A 21,447-nucleotide genomic window follows, 5' to 3' on the forward strand; every position below is an offset into this window, starting at 1 on the left:
AAGTTGTGGTGTCATATGGGTGACGTTATCTTGGTGGGCTCTGCAAAGTATGGCCTTTCAAGTGTCCACTTCATGGTCCCAATTACTCTGCTCTTCTGAACCTCTTTGGTCCTGCAGACCAAAACAGCAGACCAAGCACTGTACAAGTGTATATTTTAGTAGTGTAAAAGAGGACAGAACATGCTTTCCCAAGGGGAAGTTAGATAGAACCATCATCAATATCATCAAGGCATTAGTGATGTGTCTATGTTCTTATAGCCTGAGTGGTGTCCAGGAAAAAAAAAAAAAAAAAAAAAGAAGGCACTCTGTTTGCTGCTGGGGAGGAAGAGCTTTGTTTGTAGGTGTTGACTCAGACTATGTCCTCCTCATTTGTTTCCTTTTCCTCTCCTTTTGAGGAGAAAACACACAGGAGCTGACGTTGAAAACTGAGTCTCCACTGATCTCACTTTGCTCCTCCCAAAAAGCTCAGCAGGATGTGCGCTATAAAAATAGCCTCATTAGAAGCCATCTGAGTACATGTACAATCACAGATCACTCAAAAGGGAGCACAGAGCATGCATGTTTCTGTTGCTGTCTTCAGAGAATTACATGACAAATTATTCCTAGCTGGAAGAAATGTCCTTTTGTAATTGAGGTTTTTTCTCATTCTTTCTTAAGGGAGGAGTGTGTGTTTTTTAAGTAGCTTTTAGTCACTTTCATTATTTATGAGAATGCTACTCCAGATCAGAAAAAGCAAACTGCAAATGCAAGTTTCTTCTGGCTGCAGCAGCTGACTGGACCCATTTGCTTTCAGTCATTGCTGGTTCCGCTTATCACAGCCAGGAAGAAACGCTCTCCAAAGATAAAAACGACACCATATTGCAGCTCTTCGGTTTGCACCTCTTTCCCCTCCTTTCCTTCTTCAGCAGGAGATGGGTTGGAAGGGGAGCCGCTGGCCTCATCCCGAGAGTGTTACGGTGCAGAGGAGACAGCTGCAAAGAGTCGCCCGTTTCCTTTCTGTCCTCCCACCTGGAAGAGCTCCTACCATTGCTCCTTGCGTTGCTGTCCCTGAGGCATCACTCAGACTACTTAGCTTTATAGCCCAAACTGTACATCTTGCGCAGTCCGTAGTCTGTGGTTGCATCATCTGGCTGTGTAAAGCCTCAGGCCTCCAGGAGCTATTGTAGCTGTACCTAAACGGGTCCCGGAACACGTATCTACCCGTAGCTGTCCAGCTCCCCGTGATGACTCTTCACCAAGACTCCTTAAATCTCTTCTGCCTTCACATGCTTGTATTTGACATGAAAGTGGCCGTAACGTCATTGGAAGATGAAAGTCTGATGATCAAAGCAGGCAGCAGTGTTGAAATGAGCATTGTGAGATGGCAGAGCTGGTAATACAGTAATTGGCTCCGTGGCCTAGTTACAGAGAGGACTGACACATACAAGTACAATGTTTGTTTGCCTCTTTAATGTTTAAAATCCACAGGGCCTGTGTTCTGGGAAGGAAGGAGCTCCAGTAGGAGCAACCGAGCATGCGTTGAGTGATGGTGTGAGCAGCATGTGATCCCAAGGTTTGTGCCTCCTCTCCTCAGCAAGGGAAAGCCTCTTGGATCTCCAAGCTCCACAGCTTGGTAAAGACAAGACAATAAGTAGTAAAGGAGGTTGGTATTACCCAGGAGAGCTCAAAGACATGGAGAAGAATTTAAATTCACCCTGTGGAAGGAGGGGGTGTCTAAGCTAGCACCCAGTGGAAGGAAGTTAGCAGATTATGCACTCTGCTAATCTCTGGTCTGATTTATCTGAGGAGTTTTTGTCGTACGCAAACAGTACTTTGAAGAATGTCCTTTTCCCAGGAGATGTCGTGCCATGGATGTTAAATGCAGGCTGGACTTAATAGAGGGAATTGCAGCAGATCTGTGGAAGGCCACACCTGAACACTGTACGATTCAGAGCCACCATGACTGGGATGTGTGCAGGTACCCAGGAGTGGAATCTGACTCACGGGAGGTTGTCCCTTAGTTCTTGTGCGCTGCTGTCTCCACCAAGTGGAGGCTCTGACCACATTGCTGGTACCTGTGTGTTACCCAGCGGCACCCTGCAGGAATTCAGAAGATGGAGCTGGTCTCAGTGTTGGCACAGCATGAGCTCTCTGCCTCATGGTCAGTGCTTGGAGACATGGTCACTTTTTGGTTTGTGGTGAGGAGTACTTCTTCCGGGTCATAATACCTATTCTTGACTTAACTGAAGGCCAGGCAGCATGTTCTCAGTTACTGTCGTTCTCAAGGGAATTTTCTGGAGAAGTATGTTCTGGATCTGCTGCTGCTTTCTCCTTATCTCTACCTGGAGGCCCTCTGAGCTGTCTGGAACGAGGGAAAGCAAAATTCTGCATAGCACACAGCAAGTGCAGTGTTGCAGACTTGCAGGGAATGCAACATTCTAGGACCAGAGGGGTAATGAAGAGATTATGCTTTACTGGGTCATGTCTCTTTGGCTCCTCACAGACCTGCAGTGCTCCCCCTCTCCATCCTATCTGAAGTTTTCCAGTGTCTTCTCTTTTTTCTCTACCAGTTTGCTGTGAGGTGTTGGTAGTGTTTTTTCCAGCCACAACAGGAGGTTTCAAACTCTGCTGTCCCACGTGGACCTTAAGCCCTCCTTCCCCTGGACTCTGGAGACAATTATATTCAGTTCTTCGTGATATCACCTCAGACCCAAGAAGCCTGGACTGATCCTAGTTTTGCTCTAGTCACAGGAGCACTGGCTGAATTTCACATGGGAGCAGAAGAAAGGGGCCTCCACGGACGGTGCCAGTGCTTGCCAGGAAAGCACCGTTGGTGCCACCTCATCTCTCTCCAAAGCTGCATAGCCCCCAGTGGAGGCACTGAGAGAGCTGTCTGAGAGCTCAGGCCTGAGCCCAGTAGTTTCAGTGCTGCGCTGTTGGGTGTAGGATGGTTGGATGAAGTAGCACCATGGCCCTGTTTCTTTTTCCAGTGCAGCCCACGGCCTCCTGCTGCGCTGGTGGCTAAATGCTGGGAGATGGAGTCAGAAGACCATGTTGATGACTAAGCCAACTCAGTGGATCTCCAGACCACCTACACAACTTGTGCCTCCTTCCTGTCAAGGTGGATCCCACATGGATCTCTGGGCGTGACCTTCCGTTCTGAGGAACTTGGACTTCAAGCTGCGTAGGTGCACGTGGGTGCGGGTGTGCTTCGCTCACTGTGGACGTGCTGTCTGCTCACGGTGGATAAAGGCGAAGGTCCCTGCGGAGCATTGCCATCCACAACAGCAGCCGTCTGTCAGCCCTGCTCCTCGTGGCCTGAAGAGGGACCCGTCTTCATGCCTGGGGAACTTTTTGGTTGCTGTGTCCAAGCAGATTGAGTCTGTCACTGGACAGTCACCGTGCAAGTGGTGATCGTTGCATCGCTGTGCCCTTAGGGACCACTCCCATTGCCACTATGTACAAGTCAACTCCACCGCCCAAGTCAAGATCTTGTTTTGTGTTCTTGAGACAAGTTATCCTGTGTAGTCTTACTGTCAGTCCCTCAGAGGCTGTAAAAATGAGGAAGATATTCTCCATCTGTGGGTGTAGAAGTACCAGGGGAAATAGGAGGGGGCTGTTGCCTTCACCTGCTGTTTTCAGGAGCTGTTTTCAGGGCCCTCATCACGCATCACGTGAAGTAATCCCAGTCTGCTGGCTCCTCTGTCCCCCGCAGAGCACATCCGTAGGAGAGGGAAGGTGGGCTGGGACCATGTTGCCCTTCAGTTACATTTATGTGAAGGTATTTTGCAAAACCATTGTGCTCCTGTGGACATTCAGATGGGGTGAGCCTGCAGCTGAAGCTTGGCTAAAGCTTGGCATCAGCTAGTAGCTAGAAAATACCTGTGAGATATGAAATAATAAGAGTAATAGAAGAACACAGCTCTTCCTTCTTAAGCAAAACAGCAACGGTCATGAAGAAGATAAATTTGCTGTCGGGGGTGTGGGACTAATTCCAGCCTCATGCAGCTCAACAAGGGAAACGCAACACAGCATTTCCCTGCAGCGTGCTTTTGTTTGGGGTGGCATTCTCTGCATTTTGGCTTGTGTAGTCTGGGTGCTGGGGCCCTCAGTGCTCTGAAATGGGATCTGGCTTGTGCAGTAAAACACCGGCACCTCGGGGTGCTGGAGGTGAATGTGTGTCCTGGGGCTGTGGCAGCAGGGGTGGGAGTATATATATATACTGAAAAAAATCTCTTGTAGTTAGTGTTCATCATTTATTCCCTTCTCTCCCTAGATGTGGGATGTGAGCGGGATGTGACGTGGCTGTGCATAGACCTCACCGCTGGGTCACCATGCAGGCGATACCGGGGTGCTTGACGGGAAGCACTGGGGGCTGTAGGTTCACTTCCCTGACACCTGGGTACATCTGCTAGCTGCTGCTCTCATTGCTCCTAGAAAGTGTCAGAAGACAGAGAGGGTCTCAATTCTGACAATCCAGTGGCGCTGGTTTTTTTTTAATTATTATTTTTTTTGAGAGGACCTGTGGGCTCCTTTCAGAGCTTCCATGCTCCAAAATCATGCAGAAGATAGTTGCAAAAACATTTTGGGCTGGTGTCCTCTACACTGAGTATCTGATCAGGATTGTAACATATGGGGCAATGTCAGAGGAATGGATTGCTTTTAATTAATACTTGCAGATTTAGGTCCCAGCTAAGAGCAGACTTCCCAACTGGGAAGTTACTTTCTTGGCAGAGATGGATCCAGAAAGTCAGTGAGTGTCAGGAGCAAAGTTTCAGAGAGTCTGTCGGTCTGGTCTACTCGCTTACATCTTCCTGCAGCTTCTGGCCACCAAGTCGGGCACCTGTGTGCCTCTGGCCGGCACATGTGTACCGAGCCCCCTAACCTGGGGCTGGCCAGATGCAGATGCCCTGGGTTTTTGGAGCCTTTGAGAGTTTTGTTCTGCCTGAGCACATCCTTTGGAAAATGGTTGTTCCAGTGGACCACCATCAGTGCTCACATTTTATGCCTCATTTCAACTGGTTACAGCTTCCAGTGATGAGCTCTCTCTCTACTTTTCTCTGCCAAATTAAGGAAAGACAGTTATTTTCTCCCCATGAAGATTATAATACGCTGCAATCAAATCATCTCGCAGTCTTCCTTTTGGCATGAGAAGCAGCATGAAGTTGTTTGGTCTCATAAAGTCATAAAGCATTTTTTCCCAGTCTTGAACCATTTGAGTGCCTCTTTTTGAACCCTCTCCAGCTTTTCTAATCACCTTTTAAAAACGAGGGTGCTCAGCCTGTCTGCAGCGCACTGGAACTGGCTTTGCCACAGCTTTGTGCAAAGAGAAAATCACCTCCATGTTACATCTTTCTGCTCTCACACATGTGTATCCAGAAGTCGCGTTAGTCCTTTCAGCCAGAGCGTGGCTCTGTGGCTGCAAAGCGACCTGCCTGGGGGGCTGTGGGTGAGCACTGGACTCATGTCCATGGGGGCACCATGTACCTGGACACATTTTGCTACACTGCAACTACGCGGCTTGTGCAGGTCCAGTTGACAGAGCGACTGGGATCACTGGTTTTGGCGTCCCTTTCACACTCATTGCTCTCCATCCCCCACACCTCCTTCAGTCAGCAGTAAATTTTGGCAGCGATGATATTAGATTTAATTCCAGAGCACGATGAATAAATCTGTCTCAAATCAACCACTTGGGAAGCCCTGTGGAAATAACTCTGCTCAGGAGCACTACAGGTTGAGGACAGAGTTTTGCCTTAGAGCACATGGCCTGTTGCTCTCTCTGGGCCATGTACTGCCGATAAATTTTGTCTGAATGTGACATAAAGCTGGGCACCATCAGCAGATCTCTGTTATTCCCACCAAACTTATGATCTGCTCAGAAAGCACTATCCTTAGTCTCACTGCTAGCTGTATAAGCTTTTAATTCCACATCACTTGGCTCCTGCATTGATTTTTATGTTGTTCTGTCCGGGATTGGCAAGTACAGGTTGCTGTGCCATCAATAACTGAGCCATTTCGCCTTCATTTTAGGTCAAAGCTGGCTTTTACTGACTGCTTTTACCTTTCTGCAGAACAGCGAGAATTGTAGTGCTTTGATTTTGGTCTACCTCCCCTTCCCCCATTAAGGGAGGGATTTTCTTCCCCAGAACCCATGGCTTTTGCTGCCTTTATCAGTGTTTTGCATTTCACACCTTCCTGGTCTGATTGATTTACAATTGATCCCACCCTTTTCACTCTCACTCCTGGCTGCTGCCTTTGCTTTGGCTTTGGAGCGGGCACTCAGCCATGTTGCTGTCTGGTGAGATTGATGGACCTTCTTGGACGTCCAATAATATTACCATAAAGAACTTCCAATTTTCAACCACGTTTTCTCTGTCTTAATTCATCTTTCTCACTTGTAAAAGCCCTGGATGATTTTGGGAGCATGGGGGGAAGCATGTGTGAGGAGGATGGGAATGAGTGGGGAGGCAGGTCAAGGCTAATTCTCTCTGTTTAGGGGCTATTAATTGCACATTTCATTCCATAATGAGAATGAAGGGATGAATAATAACATATCTGGTGATACGATGTGATTGACCCATTCTGAAATAGCAGCTACGTGTCTGTGTAGGAGGTTGTGCAGTAATTACTGCAAAAGATTGTTCTCTTCCTTCATCTGCTCCTCTCATCTCCAGCCTCCCAGGCTTACCCGCTGAGCGCCTTCTTCAGTTGCAGCACTTGGATTTGTCTTCCAGCTTCATAACCAGAATCTGAAAGCGTTGCAGGAGTTAGTTTTATAACATGTTAATTTATGCTTTGTTCTGACTTCCTATGATGTTCCAAGCAATGGGATTTCCTTCTTTTTTTGCCATTGCATGGTCTAATAGCTCCCATCCATAAGTTCAGCCTGTTTTTCACTTAATTTTGTCTATTACTTCCGCTTATAACTTTTTCAAACACTGCTGGCTGTTCCCAGTGTTAATATGACTCTAAATGTCACATACTCTTTAAAATCTCATGTTCTGTGTAATCTACAATATAGTTATATATTTAGTTCTTCTGATTTCTGCGCAGACTGAACCAGCAATTATTTTATTTTTGCATTGCATGTTGGAATTTATTAATAGTCAGTCTTGAAAACAGGGAGCCCATAAAGAATGATGGGATGGTGCATTTGGAAAAGGAGCTACACTGGGTTAGTACTTGGTCATTGTCTGATGTGCTCTAAATCCCTGTGTCTTTTGCCACCTCAGCACATTTGAATTTGCTGGTGTTGCCTTGCAGCTTTGGGTTGTCCAGGTTCCTTCCTTCTCTTAGGGGGGTTGGGAATTTATATATTTTATTTTGATTCTTTTCTTCCATTAATTTTGAGTTTTCTCACTATTTCGTTCATCTGCTCCTAAATCCTTTCCTCCTCCATCTTCTCCTGCCCACCACACTTTCCCTGTCACCTTTAATACTTGCATCTGCCCATAAATTAATAGCCTCCCTAGATGTTATTATCATACTATATGATCATTACTCTATATCACCTCTTTGATCATCACTGTATATGTTAAATAAGGGCATATGAATACCAAAGGATGACAGTCAGGTTGCTATGAAGGGTTAAGAGAGGATGCAACAGTAGATTAATGCACAGAGGAATGCACAGGGGCAGAGATAGCTCCAAATTAAAAATGTCGGGAGCAAATGATGTTTCCTCTGCATGTGTGGACTACTTTTGGCACGATAGTCATCGTTTGGACCGCTGGAGTTGTCATCCTTGACCTTCTAGGAGCCAGCTGAAGTTCTGTACTCCTGCTCACTGAATTGGGCTGGTTTTGACTGATACTGTTGTTAGTGATGATTAAGGTTATTTTCATTACTGGCAAGTGGTTTTGCTACTTTTTTCTGGTTAAGTTTTAATTGTTTACTATTATGTAATTATTGTTTATTTATATGACCGACACCCATACCTAACCATATTTTAAAATAAGCCACATTTTAAAGTAATTGCATTAAACAAAAATATCTTTGCTGAATTCCCACTCATTAAAAGTGAGTGCTTGAAAATGAGAATTCATGGTTTCTCTTCTTCTCCCCCCATTCAGGGAGTGTTTGAAGAGGAGCCCACGGAGCCCAAAAGCAGAGGGCTCCGATTCAGTGACATCTCAGTCCTCACCCAGTGAAGAGGCTGGAATGATGACTGAGGTGAAGGTGAAAACAGAGGTACCAGATGACTACATCGAAGAGGTGATCTGGCAGGATGACGCCAAAGATTCGAAGAAGAATATAAAAGATGGGCCAGGAGACGTGCCAGCAGAGATCTGCGTGGTGATCGGTGGGGTTCGCAACCAGCAGACGCTCGGTAAGCTGTGGGTCAGTGTGCCCCAGAGGTGCTCCTGGCGCCTTGGCTCTGCTGGACAGACCAGAGCGAGGTGCACGTTGCTCCCTGGGGCCTGGCTCAGGGTTAGTGACTTTCTTTAACTACTGCTATCTGTTTGCATCTGGTCACTCCTAAAGACTCAACCAAGATAAGAGTAACTTTAAGAGAAAGATTATCACCTCTTCTGAAGAGTTAAATCACATGTCCATCAGTCATGCAAAATTCTTGGTGAACCCAGGGCTGCCCAGCATAGAGGAAACCAGGAAAAAAGCTTGAGAAAAAGTTTAAATGTTTTGAGGGAAGTTGCTTTGATGAAAGTAGATGTTTCCTGTAAATAATTAGATTTAGCTTAGAAACAGTTTTACAGGTTGCTGTTTGTTTGCTTTTCTGTTTGCTAGTAACATTTCGGAATAATTTTGACTTTGAGTTGGCTGCGGTGCGCCACTTCCAAAACAGTATTTCCTATCCCCACCCCACCTAGAGCTGTGAGGTTGTGATGAGAAGGTTTTCTTTTTTGCTGTGAACATCAGACTGTCCTCTCCTGCTCCAGAGAAGGGCCTTTCTGTGGGGCCCTGGGGGAGCCTCTGCTCTGGCTAAAGCGTCTCCTCCATCACTGGGACATGGAGCAGGTCCCAGGTGTTGTGCAGTGACTGAGAGCGAGGGTGGTTGCTGATACGAAGAAGAGAGAGAGATGGGCTAGGGAGAAAGCTAATTTGAGCTGCCTGGTGTTGCTTTTGGGGTTGGTTTGTCTTGCAGGGGGAAAGAAAAGAGCCACTGATGTTAGATTTTCTCCTGATTTTTGCTTGATTGCTGTTCATGCTGTTGGAAAGAAACCCTGGAGGATGTTGTTAGCTGGGGACTGTCTTGGGAGCATTGTGGTCCTGCTTGTCTTCCCTTCGCCAGCAGGACAGCCACTAGGAAAGGCAGGGTGGGAGGTCACTGCTGTTTATGCAAGTTTAAAACATTTGGGGAAAGCCTAAGTCCATAACTGGCTTCAACTTAAAAATCTTCTACTTTGGAGGAAACACTGTGTATTTTCAGGGTTTTTTTGCGCCTCCACAGCTCTTGAGAAGTTGGAGACTGCATGGGCAACCCTGAAACACAGAGGTATCCCTGGGGGTGGCTGCTGAGCAGAGGCAATAGGAGCTTCTCTTCCAGCTGTGGTCGCCAGCCCTTGCCGAGGGGATCTGGGCCCCTGTCACGTAGGACCCCCTTCCCCTCCTCCTGCTGGCTGGGCTCTGCAGATGGTGTCTCCTGAGAATGTGGTTTCCAGCTAAGGTTGACTAGATTGTCATGCAAAGTGGGGAATGGGGTTTTGCTGTTGGCTAGCTTGGATGCACACCAACATGTCACATATCGAGGGTGTTGGGGACAGGCTGGGGTGAGGGGAACATGATTTCCTCCCCACGGGGTGAGGGACAGAGAGGGTTATTTACTAGCTAACAAGTGGTAGTTGAGAGCTTTAGAAAGTAAACTGGAGAACTTCTATCTGGAATTGCTTCTTGAAATTAAATGCGCATCGCATTTGTTATTTTATAGCCTCGTGCTGGGTTTCTTTAAAGGCAACTTGGTCCTGAGGCGATTGGCAGTTAGTGGCCGATTCCTTTGTGCAAAGAGCCCTGTAAGTGCCCCTATTCATCCAGCCACTCGCATAATTCTTGTTTGTTGGGGAGGTGGCTCTGAATAACTTTTCTGTTTGGCCACCAAATACTGTGCTCTGTGTGGACCGACCATGGTGCCCAGATATCAGTTCCTTGTGGTTTCTTGGAACTGGCTCCCAGTCAATTCTTCTGGTCCCGTCCACCCCCCGCAGAAACCACAGGCAGGCACTATTTCTATGGCTGCAGCCATCTGCGAAACTCACAGGGGAAAAGCCCCGTGCCTGCTGCTGCGCTGGTGATTTTGGCTGCTGCTCTGAGGCAGCCCAAGGTTGCAGGCAGCCGGGGGCACTGGTGCTGCCCAGCTCCGGAGCAGAGGCTCCACGCGCTCTGCTGCTGCTCGCCGGTGCTTCCAGGAGGTGTTCTCCTGGAGCCTTTCTTGCAATTCTGGTAGCCCTGTGTCTAAATCACTTCAGCCATGCAGAAAGGCAAGGCCTCGGTAGGGTGTTATTCCCCTTCATCTGAGAAGGTGTCAAAAAGGGTTATTTTTTATAGTAATTCATGTTGTGGGATGAAGTAGAGAATTGGAGGTAAATGAATCCCCATCGTTTCCATGGGAATGGGAAGGCTGCCCCCCAGAGTGTGGTTTCATGGTGCAGTGGGCACGGTGGGCAGCACAGGGGATGTCTCGCCTGAGCCGGGGCCGCGGTGCCTTCGGCGGCAGAGCCCACGTGGCTGCAGATGACAGAGCTCTCTGAGGGCTTGGTGTCAGGGCTGGGCCGCAGAGTGCGTTAGAAGATCTGTGCCTCTTTTCTGAGCCACGTCTCCTGCAGGGCCCCCCCATTTTCACACATCTGTAACTTTCAGCAGTTTATAACAGGGATTCCCAGCTCGGTTGCGGTTGTTCTCTTGTAGGGCTTTCATCAGATTAGGCTGTGTGCATGCTGCCTGCTGTTTGGCTGCAAGTTCCCATGTCTCCCCCTGAGCTCTGGTCTACACCAAACTCTGTTTCAAGCCCTGCGGTGGATGAGCGGGAAGTGCTACGGCTCTGCTGATGTTTGAGTTTTTGGACTGCTACAGCTTTTGGAATGCTGTGTTGGGATGCAGCGATCCATGAGATGGTGGAGTTCAAGATGGAACTTGGTGGAAGAAGTAAGGCAAAAAGTAGGATTGCTACCCTGGACTTTTGGAGAGCCAACTTCGACCTCTCCTGAGACCTGCTTGGGGTTATCTCATGGGCAAGATTGCTAGAAGGCAAGGGTGCTTGTGAGAGCTGGGCAACATTTAAACAGTGCTTCTTCCAAGCTCAGGATCAGTGCATCCCTAAGAGTAGCAAATCAGGGAAGGGAGGCAGGAGACCTGTGTGGATAAGCAAGGAGCTCATCAACAAGATCAAGAGGAAGAGGAAGGTCTATGAACCTACTCCTATATAAGAAATTAGCCACCTATAATTGCTTACACACTGCTGTTTTCACCCTTCAGTCTATTTTCACAAATGTTCAAGGTGTATGGTGGCCCTCGGGGACTCCTCCTGTCACCCCAGCGCAGCAGCCCAAAGGGAGCTGGGTCCTCTCTTGTGCTCTTCCTCGAGGCTCTGTGCAGAAGTGATGCCACCTCTCGCACAAGGGCTGGGGGATGGGAAAGAAGCACTCACACAACCCCTGAGAATTGGCAACAGATTTCTTTCTTGCCGGGACATCACAGAATTTCTTTGCCGGGACATCTTGCAGGTAAGCCTGCGGGATGTCTGTGGTGTTTGGTGGCTCCAAGCTAATGCTTGGGATGGAGCCTGAGCATCGAGTAGGGAGCTGGCCGGGCGCTCCTGAGACACTGTTGGTGCTCTCGGATGGAAGAGAGCAACGACATGCTGCAGTAGTCCCAGGTCTGTTCTGGTGGAGATGGATCCACTTCCATTTGTTCCTCTACATCTTCTGGTGGATTCGTCTCCATGGGCTCCACAGTGTTTGGCAGAAGGATAAGCCAGTCTTTGCCCGGGACTGCCCAAACAGGATGCCTTCCATCCCGAATGTTTACAGGCCAGGGTGCTGAACCAGGGGGTCGTCCAGTTCCACCCTGAGGTCCCATGCCACTGTCAGCTTGATTTTCACGCATGGGTTCGATGTTGCCATCTGTTTTCTGGCCATGGCTGGGTCCCACGCTCCGTTCCGGACTATGGGCACGCCTCTGCTCCCCACGGCTGTCTGCCCGATGCTCCTGATTTTGCCCCACGCCTGGGAAGGCCCAGGCCCCCTGTCACTGGGTGTTAGAGGGGGCGGCCTGTTCCCTGTGTCGTTGCGGTACCAGTGGTACTGCTTGTATGTGTCTGTGGGCTGCGCGCCAGAGGTCTCTCGAGCACTGGTGTCTCTTGTGCTGCCGGCGCTATCCCTCCGCCCATGACACTTCTCCTTCTTGTTAGCTGCATTCCTTCTTGGTGCTTCTTTGGACGGCATTGCTGTCCTCGCACACCAAGCAGGGCTGCTTCTCGCCTTGCCGCTTCTAGTCTCCTTCCTGCCGCGTACGCCAGCTGTCAGAGGACCTAGTCGCTGAGCGAGTGGTGGGCCAGCTGCAGGGGGGCCTGTTTTATAGGGCCCGCAGCAAAGGCGGGGCAGTGGTGGCCACTGTGACCTCAGCAAGCCTCTGCGATGCAGTGGCCCATGCGTGGCCAAAGGTAGCTGTGTTGGGAGCGGCCTGGAAGATGCCCTCCCATGGAAGGATGAGGAGGGTTGGGGGGTTGAGGGCCCCTTTTCTGGGGCTGGCTCCCCCGGGCCATTTGGCTTGCCAGACAGAAAGGCTGCCCCTTGACCACAGGGACTGCTCTGCACCTCCCATCCTGTGCCCTGGGTTTATTTTTAACACTGTTTTTTAGGTAACTAAAATTACTTTATGGAAAAGAACAGAAGCAAGGAGCATCTTCAGGCCTAATTCCCACATGCGCTTTGTGCTCTGAGTGAGGAATTTCTACCTCACATCACATCCAAGCTAAATCTCCCCTCCATTTGTTCAAAGCCATTATTCCTGGTTCCATGGCTACACTCCCTGACAGAGTCTCTCTCCAGCTTTCTTTTAGGCCACTTTTATGGGTTAGGTTAGATGGCAAAACTGCAGGACCTTGCAAATTGCAGCCTGAGAAGACCTTGTTCCACATGTTCCGCATGACGTTTTCCAGCTCAGGCTCTAGCCTCTCGTCAGTGTAACACAGAATCACAGAAACATTAAGGTTGGAAAACACCTCCAAGATCATCTGGTCCAACCATCCCCCTGCCACCAATGTCACCCACTAACCCATGTCCCCAGGCACCACGTCCAACCTTTCCTTAAACACACCCCCAGGGATGGCGACACCACCACTTCCCTGGGCAACCCGTCCCAACACCTGACTGCTCTTTCTGAGAAGAAATGTCTCCTAATCTCCCACCTGAACCTCCCCTGGCACAACTTGAGGCCATCCCCTCTAGTCCAAACACCTCATGAAGGCACCCTTTCCTCTCCTGGGGCGATTATTCCTGGCAGGATGCATAGGTCCCGCATCCCGAGGCCCAATCACACCCTGACATTTCCATTTCCCCTCGCTTTTACCCTCAGCCCCCTCACTACAGAAAGCGGGGGCTTCCATCCCCCACTCCTCTCCCGCTTTGCCGCCCTCTTCTCCTCATAATACCCTTGCTTTAGAAACAGAGAGTCCTTCTGTTACAAATAAGAACCTGAAGAATGGGGTGAACCAAGTGACTTCCCAAAAATCTTCTGGAGAGTCTGGTTTGGGGCAAGAGGGTCCCAGGGGCTGCACCTGGACTGCAGCTGGGGCAGCATCTGGAGGTGACTGGGGCAGACCCCCAAAACGTGCTCTTTTTTGCGTTTTGCTGAGTTTGGGCCCATTTGCTCTCAGCCCTACAGGGCTGCCCTCCGGTTCTGCTATCTGCTGGAAGCTGCTGTCTCGCTGCAGGTGCCTAATTATCCAGGTGCTAATGAAGTTCATACGAACGCCCTTTTGACCCCCGCACAGGCAGTGGAAGGGGTGAAGGAATTCAGGGAAGAAACAAATGAGGAAGAGTAAGTGTACAAGAGCAAGTGTAGAGTCCTGCACCTGGGAAGGAACAACCGCATGGATCAGTACAGGCTGGGGATGACCTGCTGGAGAGGAGCTATGTGGAGAAGGACCTGGGGATCCTAGCAGACGACAGGTTGGCCATGAGCCAGCAGCGTGCCCTGGTGGCCAGGAAGGCCGAGGGGATCCTGGCATGCATTAAAAGGAGCATGGCCAGCAGGTCAAGGGAGGTGATTCTCCCCCTCTACTCTGCCCTGGTCAGGCCTCCCCTGGAGTACTGTGTCCAGTTCTGGGCTCCCTGGTACAAAAAAGACAGGGATCTCCTGGAAGGAGTCCAGCGGAGGGCCACAAAGATGATACGGGGCCTGGAGCATCTTCCCTACGAGGAAAGGCTGAGAGACCTGGGTCTCTTCAGCCTTGAGAAAAGAAGACTGGGAAGGGATCTTATTAATGTTTACAAATGCCTGAAGTGTGGGAGACGGAGGGATTTGGCCAACCTCTTCTCAGTGGTTTGTGGGGATAGGACAAAGGGCAATGGCCACAAAATGAGCACAGGAAGTTCTGCACCAACATGCAAAAGAACTTCCTCACGGTGAGGGTGACGGAGCACTGGAACAGGCTGCCCAGGGAGGTTGTGGAGTCTCCTTCTCTGGAGATACTCAAGGCCCGTCTGGACGCCTACATGGGCAACCCGCTCTATGGAACCTGCTTTGGCAGGGGGGGTTGGACCTGATGATCTCTTGAGATCCCTTCCAACCCCTACAATTCTGTGATTCTGTTGTTCTGTGATTCCTTTTGATCTGCTGTTATGCAGGAATCTCACAAGGCCTATGGGTTCCCCTGGGTCGTCCCAAGCAAGGGAAGCCAATAGACTGATGGCTCCCACAGGCCCAGAGCTGCTGTCTCCTTGCCGGTGTGTCTGGGAGGGCACAACTTAGAGAGCTGATGTCTCCTCTCCTCCTCCTTTGTCCTTTTTATCTTGCTCACTTCATGTGCTGGCCTTGGGCCAGGGCCGTTTGAAGAGGTCCAGCACATCAGCGTTTCTCAGGGCAGGGCTGTGAAGGCAAGAAAGGCCAAGAAGCGCACTGCGAAGTGATCTAGAAAGGAGAGGAAAGTAAAATGGTATTGGTGTTGTAAATCAAGAGAAGGGGAGGGAGACTGTTTGGCTGGTGTGGATGATTTTCTAACGCTGGGAATACCATCAGGTCAGTATTTGTGTTTTGAAGGGCTGAGTTATCTGTGAGTTGATCAGGAGAAGTTTTACACAAGACTATTTAAACTCCTAGTCTGGTCCGGGCTTTATGAAAAGTATTTTGGAGAGGATTTTTCAAGTCATGCATTAAATCAGAAATGTTTCTGAGACAAAGTGAAGAGTGAATCCTTCTGCTTTGAGACTATCAATCTAACATGTACATGCTTGATTCATACTGTGATGCTGATGTCTCAGTTGCTGAGCTGCTATGCACACATAATTCATGAGATCTTTGGATTCTCCTTAGTTAAACCACGTAAGTGCTGCAAAAGCCTTAAAAATTTCCGAGGCCATCTGTCCCTGTGGCTTGGCAACAAAATGTCAGAGGCTACAGAGATTTTTAATAGGCATCAGCCATCATTATCCTTTGGAAATGCATCCACTTTAAGGGCTCTTTTCTGATTTTTTCTGCACAATTTAGATGGAAAAGCAGTGGAACGTGGCTCTCCCGTTGGATAAACACGAAATCGATATTCAGGGACCTGGATTTTTGACCATGTATTGAGATACACGTCTGGTATGTGACGGAAGGGTGTGAAAGTCTAATCAGGGACAAGAGAGCAAGGGAAAGCTCTGGACACTCTGGGTGTGTTGCCCAAATTCTATCTGCAAGACTCAGTAGAAGTCTGGCCAAACTGAGTGCACCAACTAACCAAAAACCCTCCCCATCTTCTCACCTACTACAAGCAGCTTTAACCTGCATGGCACATCCTGATGTGGGTGAGGTCTGAAATAAGCCATGACCACAGTGGCAGTGCCCAAGGCAACACAAGCATGTCCTCTGTAAAGCATTAGCATGTGATTTTTTTTTTCACTTCGTCTCTACTCCACTCTAACAACACATTTACTGTGGCAAATACTCCCTCCTTTCTCTCACAGTGGGATCTGTGCCTCTGACCCCACCATGGTGTGCTGCGTACGCAGCTGGGGCTGTTGGGCTGTCTCGCAGTCCCCGTGGGGCAGTGCTTGGCCACCTGCATGCAGGAGGTGTGTAGAGGTGCCCCCGGCAAAGCTGGCTCCAGCCTCCCCCACGTTGCATGTGAGACCTGGGTCACAGGGGATATGGGGAGCAAAGCGCTGGCCATGAGATGCTCTGGGCTCTGTCCTGCCATCAGTTCCTGCCCGTGCTTCCTGGGCAGAGCCCATTGTGCGGGGCAGCAGTGCCGGTTTGGTTCCGTACTGGCAAGGGAAGACACTATGCAATCACTTGTATGGCTTATGTTCTTCCTGAAGAACTTCTGCACAAGCAAATGCATTTATGTGGCTTAGACCATCTGCAGAGGAGGGGAGAAATACAAGAAATGGGTGGGGGGGGGGGAGGGGGGGGGGGGAATCAGCCCAGAGCCCCTAATTGGTTTTTATCTGTTTTTATTTTTATTTTTTGCAGTGCTCTGTGTGTGCGCAGCACTGTTTTAGGGGCATGGGTGGGCGTCAGTCTCAGTTTGCTGGTGGTACAGCTGAACCTCACGCATTGCACAAGGTTACGGGTTGGAAGGGCCCAAGTGATCAGGAGCGCACGCATCTTCTGGCCATGCTTGCTTTGGGACTCTAGCAGGAATAGTTTTCAGAAAAGACCTGTGGAGGTTGGCGATCAATTTCATCAGTCTTTGAGCATGGACAATGAGGGCTGGCAGATGCTGCTGACTTGCTGGTATCCAGGATTTCACTTAGGATAACCTGAGTGGAGTGGCCGTGGGTGATGACTGTCCCATCTATATGTATCTGTATACAGGAAATGCAGCTAGGTACGATATAAGAGGCTGTGGAGCAGATCATAGTCAACTGACTACAGTGTCAGTATTTTAGAGTGTTTTTCCAGATGTGTTCTCCTGTGTTCGGGCTATAGCGAATTGCCTGTTCGAGCATCAGTGACAAAGTATCCTCCCAAGCTCAAAAGACAGTCCCAAGTGATGCTAACAGTGATGGGCAGGGAATTCAGCACGGCTGTGAGATGGAAGGAGGGTTGTTTTCTTCAGAAGCTGTAAGCAATAGGACATGGAGAAGAAAGAATGTGGGTATAGTGTGTTCAAAAAACGTTTGATTTTGTTCCTGGAAAGACCTTACTCAAGAGTAACACACGGTAAGTATTGCTGTAATGTGATGTTTGGGAGTGTTTATTTGGCCGTGTGTGAATGTTGTGTTCTTGTTTGTGGCTCGTCCTTGAGTTTTGCTGTTTCGCATGATCAGGAAAAGATTTTTCCAAGGTTGCATGCATGTCCATGGAAAGGAAATGCTCCGTTCACACTAAAGAATCCTCAGCCCTGCCTTCTCCCACCTCCTCTTCCAGTGAGTGCTGCCCTTGCTCTACCAGATAGGACGTTTAGGATCTATTACTTACCTGCTGATGGACAGCTAACAAATGCAATACATTTTGCAAGTGAGAGCTTGAAAGTCTAATTTATAGCCTGTTTGCCAAGATGGAGTGGGGAAAAAAGGTTGAATTGTCTTAAATAACAAATCTGAGGAAATTTTTGTCTGCCTGTCCAATAAACAGAAGAGGCTAAATTCATTGCATAATTTCATCATTACAAATGATTCTCCCAGCTCTGTTTCTCTGGTTTCATTTCAAATGACTTTTTGCAGATGTGTGTTTTCTGGAATTAGATACACAAATTGAGAAGAGAGACTACTGTGGTCATGTGATTTTCCTTAAAAAGGTCAAAAGTTCTATTTGTATCTATTTGGTTTCCTCTGGGTGGATATTTACCAAATCTCTGTGGGTTTCCTGAGAAATTTGTACATTGTACATTTCTTGAGAAATTTTGAAAACTACTTGCCTCAAGATAACAAACTGCCTTCTTTTTTCAGTTGAAAAGTTTTTTTCCCATATACTAGAACTTACTGAAAAGTGATTCAAGGTTATTTCTGTCCATAGGAAATATTAGTCATTATTATAAAATTATAAGTCAGGCTATTTTGAGAGTGGCCCTTTCATGTTAGCAAATTTATAAAGATATACTGAAAATGTAAGTTCAGGGTAATATGCCAAGGAATCTTAAATAAGGCTGAAAAACTAATAGAGTCTGGATAGTGATTTCCTGCATTTATCTCCTTGAATCTTCCAAAAATTACTTTGCTGCAAACTGCATTTTTTTTGTCCGTGGTTTATGGATAAGTATATGGTGAGGCTGTTTTTCCTGATCTAATATGGCGTTGTATACTTTTCTGTCTTGTTTTTCAGGATCTTATGAGTGTGGAATATGTGGGAAGAAATACAAGTATTACAACTGTTTCCAGACCCATGTGCGAGCGCATAGAGGTATCTCTCTCCTGCTCAAATATTTGGGAATCCTGGGGTAACATTCAAGCTCAGGGAATATTTTGGGGAAGGCTTTGAAGATTGCTCTGCCACTTCTTTGTCCATCACTAATGCTTCTTTTGGGTAGCCTGTTTGTAGGATAATCTTTGTGGCTCTCTGATTTCTTTGGCTCTCCACTCCAGCAGTATTCCTCCTGAAGTTGTGACCAGCCACTGTGCTTGGTGCAGTAGGATAACTGCAGTATTTACTGCACGGGGCTATATGGGGCATTGCTGTGTGTTGGGAGAGCTGCAAATCACTCTCTCCTGGCAGATGAAATCATGCGCCAGCCCCAGGCAGTGTAGGCACCTGCCCGAGGTGTTATGATCCACCCCTGCTGTGTCTGGGTGGAGGACAGTTACAGATCAAGGCAAAAAGTTCAGGCAAAATCCGGGACTTCAGGATGTTCATACCTGTGCAGAGGGTTGTTTTTATTCATGGAAAAGGATTACACACAGTAAAACGCATCAGGTGCTGATGTTCGTTACTATTTATGGATGCCCACAGTACAGGCTGCTAACATGTGTATCTCACTTTATGCTGGCAGTGGTATGCTTCTGTGTTTTCATGCTAAACATAAAATGATACTTGAAATCATCCCTGTGCCCCTGCTGAGGTCACTTTCCAAATGTATTGTTTGCATGAAATTTCTTGTGCTTAGTCAGAAGTGATTTTCTTTTTCCCGAATTTTCTGTAAGTCTGGCTAATTTCAAGTTACTTAATTGCAGAAATGGGGAAGTTTTGCTTGGCTGTTTTGTACAATTAGCGTAGCATGTATAATTTGGAGAAATACGTATCTAAAATAACAAAACCATAGGGACTTGAAACTAGATCACAAGCCTTTCAGTGTTTTTATTTTCTTCCACCTGAGTTAAGCACTGAAGTGTGTCAGACTTGTAGGAGCATCTGCAATAACTCCTCATTTGTCACTAGCAATATTAGTGCATTTGGTCTTCCATTAAGCAATTGACTGGAATGTCTGAAGGCACATCAGGGAATCTCCCAATGAAAACTGAAAATCCAGGAATAATGAATGCTAATGCAGTGTTAAATCTTAAATGCTTAAACTCTCAGAAGTCAGCAAATGCATAGCTGAAAAGCAAACATGCATCTGAAACTTCTCAGAGTCTACAGTCACATAATAAATCCTTTAATTGCATGGTTGCATAGTTCTTGTGTGCTGTTTAACATCATAGAGCTTCTTCTGTATCCTCAGATAGATGCATAATTGGTTTTTGATACTGGTATTTCTTTCTAAATGCCAACAAAGCTCCTAGAAGTCCTTTAAATAACTGCTACAAACTAGCTTCGCTCTGCAGTTGAAGAAAAAAATCCATAAAATAATAGTGAGTGGCAACTGTCCCACCCACTGTAGGAGAACATCAGGTTTGTGACTATCTGAAGAACCTGAATATGGTTCCTGGAACATACCGAATCCTGAGGGAACTGGCAGGTGAAGTTGCTAAGCCACTCTCTATCATATTTGAAAAGTTGTGGCAGTCAGGGGAAGTCCCCAGTGACCGGAGGAGAAGCATAACCCCCATTTTGAGAAAGGGTGAAAAGGAGGATGCAGGGAACTACAGACTGGTCAGCCTCAGCTCTTTGCCCGGGAAGATCATGGAGCAGATCTTCCTGGAAGCCATGCTTAGGGACTTGGAAAACAGGTGATGGAGACATCCTGCATGGCTTCGGTAAGGGCGAATTGTGCCTGACTAACTTGGTGGCCTTTTATGACAGATTGACAGCATTGGTGGACAAGGGAAGAGCAACTGATGTCATCTACCTGGACTTGCCCAAAGCCTTTGATACAGTCCCACACAACATCCATATCTCTAAATTGGAGAGACACGGATTTGATGGGTGGACTATTTGGTGGGTAAGGAATTGGCTGGATGGCTTCATCTAGAGAGCTGTGGTGAAAGGTTCAATGTGCAGATGAAGACCAGTTATGAGAGGTGTCCCTCAGAGGTCTGTATTGGGACCAGTACTGTTTAATACTTTCATTAGTGACATGAATTGAGTGCACCCTCAGCAAGCAGGCTTGCAGATGACACCAGGCTTTGTGGTGCGGTTGACATGCTGCAGGGAAGGGATGCCATTCAGAGGGACCTGGACGGGCCAGAGAGGTGGGCCTGTGCCAACTTCATGGAGTTCAACAAGGCCAAGTGCAAGGTCCTGCACCTGGGCCAGGGCAATCCCCTGGCCATGAAGCTGTTGGAACAGGTCCAGAGGAGGCCATGAGGATGATCAAGGGGTTGGAGCACCTCTCCTATGGAGACAGGCTGAGGGAGTTGGGGTTGTTCAGCCTGGAGATGAGAAGGCTCTGGGGAGACCTTACAGCGTCTTCCAGTGCCTAAAGGGGGCTACAGGAAAGCTAGGGGGGGGGACTCTTTGCAGGGAGCAGAGTGATAGGACAAGGGGTAATGGCTTTAAATTTAAAGAGGGTAGGTTTAGATTAGATATGAGGAAGAAATTCTTTACTCAGAGGGCGTTGAGGCCCTGACCCAGGCTGCCCAGAGGAGCTGTGGGTGCCCCATCCCTGGCAGTGCCCAAGACCAGGCTGGATGGGGCTGGGGGCATTCTGGGCTGGTGGGAGGGGTCCCTGCCCACGGCAGGGGGTGGAACTGGATGAACTTAAAGGTCCCTTCCAACCCAAACCATTCCATGATTCTGTGATTCTAATAGTTTGCTGACAACAGAGGGCTTTACTGTTGCCTCACAGCATTGCAATAATTTTATAATAATGATTGCAATATTTAAATTTGGTACAAGGATTGCTTTTATTTTACTTCTCTCCAACAAGCACTATGGGATCCTTACTGCAACAGGAATTTGTAGGAGCCGCATTTGTATGAGATCAGCTGCTATTGCATGATTCAATTTACTTGTATTTATATATTTATTTATATTGCAAATGAAATTAAGGTATGC

The 21,447-nt window shown here is 48.0% G+C and overlaps 1 protein-coding gene across 10 annotated transcripts in view; it reads left to right on the forward strand.

Moving 5' to 3' along the window:
• Positions 1–21,447, forward strand: part of ZNF618 (zinc finger protein 618) — a 163,636-nt gene that overhangs the window by 78,325 nt on the left and 63,864 nt on the right. For all 10 annotated transcript variants that reach the window (XM_035564648.2, XM_035564645.2, XM_050714612.1 and 7 more), the window contains 2 exons: positions 8,052–8,308; positions 18,400–18,477. In XM_035564648.2, the coding sequence (XP_035420541.1) occupies positions 8,052–8,308; positions 18,400–18,477 (335 nt within the window). The remainder of the gene's footprint in view (positions 1–8,051; positions 8,309–18,399; positions 18,478–21,447) is intronic.

The sequence above is a fragment of the Cygnus atratus genome, chromosome 19, assembly GCF_013377495.2.
Source record: "Cygnus atratus isolate AKBS03 ecotype Queensland, Australia chromosome 19, CAtr_DNAZoo_HiC_assembly, whole genome shotgun sequence".
In the NCBI taxonomy this organism is placed as follows: domain Eukaryota; kingdom Metazoa; phylum Chordata; class Aves; order Anseriformes; family Anatidae; genus Cygnus; species Cygnus atratus.